The sequence below is a fragment of the Chanos chanos genome, chromosome 10, assembly GCF_902362185.1.
Source record: "Chanos chanos chromosome 10, fChaCha1.1, whole genome shotgun sequence".
NCBI classification, from domain to species: Eukaryota; Metazoa; Chordata; class Actinopteri; order Gonorynchiformes; family Chanidae; genus Chanos; species Chanos chanos.
In genome coordinates, this window is record NC_044504.1 from 20,752,538 (window position 1) to 20,759,228 (window position 6,691).

Sequence of the window (6,691 nt, forward strand, 5' to 3'; positions counted from 1 at the left end):
GTATTCCCCAGAATCAATGCCAACTAAATTTGGACCTTGTCTAACATACTTTTTTTGTATTTAACTAAAACTGAATGTATGAGGTCATTTTCAGTGTAGCACAACGTTTCAGAGGAGTGGGGCCTAAACCAAGGCAATTAAAGCATTATTATTATTAGTAGTAGTAGTAGTAGTACTGCTAGTAGTAATAAGAACATTTTATTGATAGAATAGAACACCAAAGAATGGAATAGAATAGAATAGAATAGAATAGAATAGAATAGAATAGAATAGATGCCACATTACTCAAGTCGATAGTACAGCCCAGCATTATGACACTTTGATTAACAGGCAGATAGCTTTTTTTTTTTTTTTTTTGATTGGTAGCATCTGTCTGAAAGGAGATCATGGAATATGTGATGACTGACATAGGTGGGATCAGTGACAGTTTTTCCTGCACGCTTGTCCTGTCTGTTTCTCCCCCTAGAGTAGACAGGACAAAACTGTTTCCCTCCCTGGAGTAAACAGAACTTGATACACAATTCCATGGAACTGAATATGGTTAGAAAGGCAAAGGAGATAAATCAGTGACCAATTTTGGTGTTTTGGAGGCAAGTACTTGGAGAGAGTGTGGGAACTTTTTTTTTAGGAGAAAAAAAAAAATCAAGTTCCAACATTCCAGTATGAAAGTTACAGAGAAATGTTCCCTACAAAATTACACACAAACACTTATGTTTGGGAAAAGGTGACAAATACTTGATGAACGTTATGTTAATGTTAATTTAATGAATGTTTGCACGCCTTATAAACTGTTCATGAAGGTATACTTTCACAGACAGGGTTTTATCAGGAGATGCTGTGAACATGAAATATTCCATTAGCTACACCAACAGGGAAAATGCTAATGACACCCTAAAGGATGTGGAAAGAACTTGGGTTTTTAATGGAAGTAGAAAAGTCATTAATGTTTAGATCATGCCCATAACAGAAACTGACTTGTCATTTTAATGAGTTATGGAAATGCCCCATCTTGGATGGATATTGATTGCCTAAAGAGCTACTGTTATAGCTGTATTTTTGATTTAGCATTGTATGACACTATAGATAGACTGCATAACTTGTAAGAAGAAAGAAAGAATATATACTGGACACATATGTTGGTTCCAGTATCTTAGAAAAGGCCATGGTCCTGGGCTTTTCATGAACAACATTACGTTGGATTTATTGAAAAAGGTCCAAAAAAAAAAAAAGAAAAAAAAGTTAATGCCAGTCAAGTGCTACTTGAGTGCAGTGGCAGTTCTTGCTTGTGTGGCTCCGTGGGCATATGGGATGTAATCCCTGCCAAAATTAAAATGAAAACAGTAAAATTAAAGTTCAAACCCTGTTTTTCCATTTCTTTTTCAATACCTGTGCACACATGCCAAAATGAAAAATGAAATTAGATAACTTGATTTTCCTTTTTGTTTTCAAGACAAACACGAGTCTTTTCTGACAGAAATAAAATTAAAATTTAAATATCTTTTTGTCATCTCATTTCATTTGTGAGACTTTACCTTTCAACAGATTTTGCTGTACAAATCAGACAAAATGCAAACGAAAAGACAAAGCTGATACACCTATGGCAAAGTCCCGGTTTGCCATTTAATTTTCAACATCAACGCTCTGTATCTGGCAGTATGAAAAGGCAAAGCCAAACGAGCATTGCATTATCGTTTCTCACTTTGGCTTTTAGTTTTCGAATTGGCTTACATGTAATATATGTGCCCAAGAGTGTAACCCTGACAGTCATGTGACATTTGACACATACATTAAAAAATCTCTAAAATCTCCTTTATCATTCTCAGAATATTGCAAGGCTTAGGCCATTTCATTTGCTGTCTTATACAGAATGGCTTGTTCATGGATTCAACAGCTGAATTGTTATAATGTCATCTTCTCTGGAATATCTGTAAAAGCCATCAAGAGGTGGCTGCATGTGCACAACTGGGCTGCCCATGTTCTTACTTTAACCTCACTGCCCCAACAAATCGCACTTGCACTTGTAAAACTACACAGTCATACTATTCCTGTCACATTGATCTCAAAAATCCACATTCACATGTACAAAGCAGTCCATTGCGTAGCCATTATTACCTTATTACCTCTGTGACCTAGTCAAGCCCTAAAAAGCAGCACTTTTGATTGGTCACTTCTGGATTGTGTGGCCTAAAGCCAATAAGTTCACAGCCTCACCTGTTGATTAAAGATTATGTTTTTAGAAAAAACTGAGTAGTGAGCTGTTGGACAAAAGTAATGTTTCCAGAGTAGTCACAAAGTTAAAAATTCATGGGACATAGCATAATTTCCTGGTGGGGTGCTCACCTTTTCCCGTGAGTGCGTGAGCTCCTGAGCACCCACGGAATCAGCGCCAATGCCTCTGTCTCAACTTTTGTGTGAAGCTTTTCGGGATGTTACAGCATACTTCCCCAGTATTTTGGATATTGCTGTTTTAACTGGGAAATAAGATTCACATTTTGACCCTTCTGCTTGCCTCCTGAAATTTGCTGTGCCTGTTCAAATACTTCATCAAATGAAATAGATTCCTCCTAATACATTTACTTACACAGCACCAAGTGGACCTAGCAGATTAAATGTTTGCTGTTAAGATTCTATAGAGATGCAAAACAAGGAAAATCAGTCAAACATATTGTGTGGTCAGGTTCTGGTCGCGAAGCCCACGCAGGACAACTAGAAAAGTGTCTACATGGATGCTCTTAACTATATCGTGAATTATTGAGTTGTCATCATGTCATTGTTTATGGAGTAATGCATCCAAAGTTTGACGCCAATGATGAGTGATTTGGCAAGTCTCATCGGCTGGCACCTTAAAATACCGGATTTCAGACGCTGGTTAATAGCCTCAACGTATGTCTACGTGCTACCGGAAGATGCCGTAGTCTTTTGAGATCATGGGATGTGTGGCTTTGTAAAAGCCATTGCGAAAAAAAAGAAAAAAAAAAAAAGGAGTGAGCGGATGTTAAGACAGGCTGACAGTTGTGCAAACGGTTAACTGAGAACAGAGGAAACCCGAGAGCAGAAATGTAATACTGAATTGTGGGTCTACTGAGCAGGCATACTGCAACTTAACACTGTCACATTCTCTCACCATTCTCTCACATCCTTATAGCTCTGAGTCAGGGGACAATCCGTGATAAAATCATCGATCATATCCTCTGAAGGTGTAGCCAGCCAGGAAGATAGACTTAGTGTAGACCTATTGCTGCTGAACGTGAAGATCGACCACAGTGAGTATCGTAAACTAATTTTGATATTGAACATCAGTACCGCTTTGTTTAAAATTGCTATTAAACTGATTATTTCGAAACTTTCTCAAAAAGATCACAGAAACAGATTAAATAAAACGGAGTGTAATCAAATTTTTGTTCTGAAAACTGAATGAAGTAAAATACAGAAGCGATGGTATCCGCGCATCCAAGGAAGACAGTCTCTTTGTAAAACCCTATAACAGCTTTGTTGTGTACATTAGTTACTATAGCGAAAAGGATTTGAAGGATGTACTCAGTGGTTTTAGGTACGTTGTGGCAAAAACTAACGAAGAGGTAAAACTCGCATGTTCTCAAATCATAATGTCCATCACGTCAGTCTAACCCTTTGCGACCAATTCGTTGGTTAGAAAATATTCTTAACTTTGATTTTTTGAGTGTGCTTCGGCGTCCCATAAGTTTCTCCAAAGTGTTTTTTGATGAATGTGTTGTATTTGTGGACGAATATGGAACTTTTTTTCATTCTCCGATTACTATCAGCACAGCTTTCTACTGCCTGCGGCTGTTTTAATGAATGGTTGCTGTTTTGGGGATAGTTAGTTTCAACCAAACAATGGGAATAGAAAGACAGAAAGATAGATAGACAGATATAAAGAAAGAGAAATGGAATGATAGACAGAAAGAGAATAAAAGATAAATGAGCAACCAGACTGGCTTGAAGCTGCGGTCAAGCAGACAGGTTCTTTGAAAGCGTAACGTGGAACTATGACATCTGTCGCGCCACCGCCACTGTCGTGACACTGTCGATATTAGAAATAAAATTATTCATGTTTGATGGACGGCCTGTTTTCAATATTTAATGGACAAAAATAACCTGATTTACATAATCACCCATAGTCCATGAGTTTACCACAGTTCATGTGAATTAACAAAAGTATTTTGGAGATTTGATGAAAACTGGGCATGTTACCCTGCAAACTTATACATGTAGTGGAAAAAAAGGATGCTTTGTCAATGATAACACAATCAGATTAAGATATTTATCATATTTCAAAGAGCAGTGCTGAACCCGCCCTTGATTTTGACTAAGATGTTTATCCTATATTTATATATATATTTATGGTTTGGCAGTACTAACTAGAATAGTAGGCAGGTATTGTAATGTATTACTATAAAGAATTAATTTTGTTTCTATCGATTCGGAAACGATAAAACATCGGGTATTCGGCCATTTACGCTTTATAGGTGAACGACTGGCGTTTCCTCGAATATTACTCAAGAGCGCCTTAGGGTAGCAGGATCATATACCTCGGTTGTGCAAAAATGTTATTTCTCTAGCTCCATTTTCGCTGACAGTGATGCAAAAAAACTGCCTCCAAAATTAAACGTAATGATCAAATCTGCACTTTGGACGTCGCTTTCCCTCACGTTCAAAATATCGTATTATATGCATTTCATTGTAAATTCAAAACACCCAAAGCCGGACCCCAAAGAAACTGAGGTACCCCAAAGTGTTACTCGGCCTCACAAGGTCAACATAAAACGTGCTCTTGATAGTTCGCATCTGAGGCAGCTAACAAATGCAAGGACAGCTTGCAGGGACTTCCTGTTTTCGACAGATCAAGATGATAGATAAGTGGTACGCTGCACAGTGACAATAGGCAAATGGAACGAGTCCTTGAGTATTGATACAGCTGAGGACCAGACAGAAAATAAAGTGCTACAGTAACAACTGCTAAATTATTAAATTACCATTTATCATCAAATTATATCTAAAATATTGCTGTTTAAGAAGAGTGTTTTAATGTGTAATGGGAATATGTTATGCATTACCCTACATTACACTTGAATGATGTCATTACTTTTTTGAAACTACATGTTACTACACCACTATACTGTGTCACTGTAAAATATGACAAAGGCACTTGTCCTGATGTTGTTCTAAAAATCACAATACATTTAAGTTTCAATTAAAGTTTAATAGAGGTCTATTTGGAATGATGAAAACAGGGATAAGCAAAGGAGTCTTACTGTGAGTGCTAAATTATTGTCTTCCTTTCAAAGCCTGACAACAAAGAATCAAAAGATGGCGCAGGACAATGTCAGTTACCATAAGAACACCAACTTCTTGGACTCTGAGTTTCGCTACAGTCTCTTTCCAGTCTTCTATGGTCTGGTCTTTGTCTTGGGTCTGGTGGCAAATTTGTATGTTCTCTTTGTCCTCCATCACATGCGTGAGGCCAAGGCCATGAACGAGATCCGGATTTACATGACTAATCTGACGGTGGCTGATTTGCTCTTCATTTCTGCTCTCCCACTCTGGATCGGCTACTACAGTAACCATGGTGACTGGACCTACTCAGATATCCTCTGTCGCATCACTGGCACGATGTTTTTTGTCAACACATATTGTTCCATACTCTTCCTCACTGTCATCAGTGTCAACCGCTACTGGGCAGTTACCAGGCCTTTGGTGGCTGCCTCTTCAGACTGCTGGCGCCGTGGTACAGTTATCTCAGCAGTTGTTTGGGTTGTCATTCTGTCAGCTGCTGCAAATTATCTCAGGGAGCCTGGAGTGCAAGTAGACAACATTAATGGGACGAACATCTCCCGATGCTTCGAGGGCTTCCACAGGGACACAAATGAAACGAGGAAAGAGGTGGCAACGTATCACTTTGTGATTATTGGCCTGTTTTTTGTAGTCTTCCTGCTGGTGGTGGTATGTAATGTGCTAATCGCGAAAGCCTTGTTAGCTCAGCCAATGACGCAGGCACGGGCAAGCACCAGCAAGCGTCCAGCAGGTACCAAACGGCGAGCCCTGCGGATGCTGTGTGCTGTAGTGTCCGTGTTTGTCATTTGCTTCCTGCCACATCACATGGTGCAGGGGCCCTGGACACTAGCTGTGTTGGAGCTTTCAAGCTGGGATCAGAACATAAGACAGAGGCTTAATGATGCTCATCAGATAACCCTGATGCTCATGGGATTCAATTGCCTGTTGGACCCTGTGGTATACTGCTTTGCTACCAGAAAATTTAGAAAGTACATTCAAGACCACTTCCAGAAGATATGGAGGAACAATGGATGCCCAAACCAAACAACTACCAGCAATGTGTCCATGAAGAGCAGGAACCAGAGTGAACTCATCCACGATGAAGAGAAGTTGGAGGGACAAATAGAATGATATCCAACACATGAACCAACATATGAAGGCCTTCTCCTTCCTTTAGAATGATTATTATATGGTCTTACCTGCATTGTTATTGGACTTTTCTTTGGCAGTTTTCTTGTATATGCACAGTTTACTGTATGCATCCACAGTTTCTGCAAAGGTAAAGGCACTTAAAGAAGTGCCAAAGCTACAGGTGTAACAGTTCGTCCTGTTCATGGTTTGGTTTGTGCCTTGGTTTTTGGCCACAGTTTGGCTTGAATGAAAATTAAACTAACTCAGT

General features: G+C 39.1%; 1 protein-coding gene across 1 annotated transcript; it reads left to right on the top strand.

Moving 5' to 3' along the window:
- Positions 1–5,328: 5,328 nt before the first annotated feature.
- On the top strand, positions 5,329–6,423 carry ptafr (platelet-activating factor receptor). The gene has a single exon (XM_030787469.1). It carries the CDS (start codon positions 5,329–5,331, stop codon positions 6,421–6,423), a length of 1,095 nt encoding a protein of 364 aa, XP_030643329.1.
- Positions 6,424–6,691: the final 268 nt, after the last annotated feature.

What these genes read in the sequence shown, in the direction of transcription:
- ptafr (XM_030787469.1), top strand. Translation starts at nt 5,329, where the DNA reads ATGGCGCAGGACAATGTCAGTTACCATAAGAACACCAACTTCTTGGAC.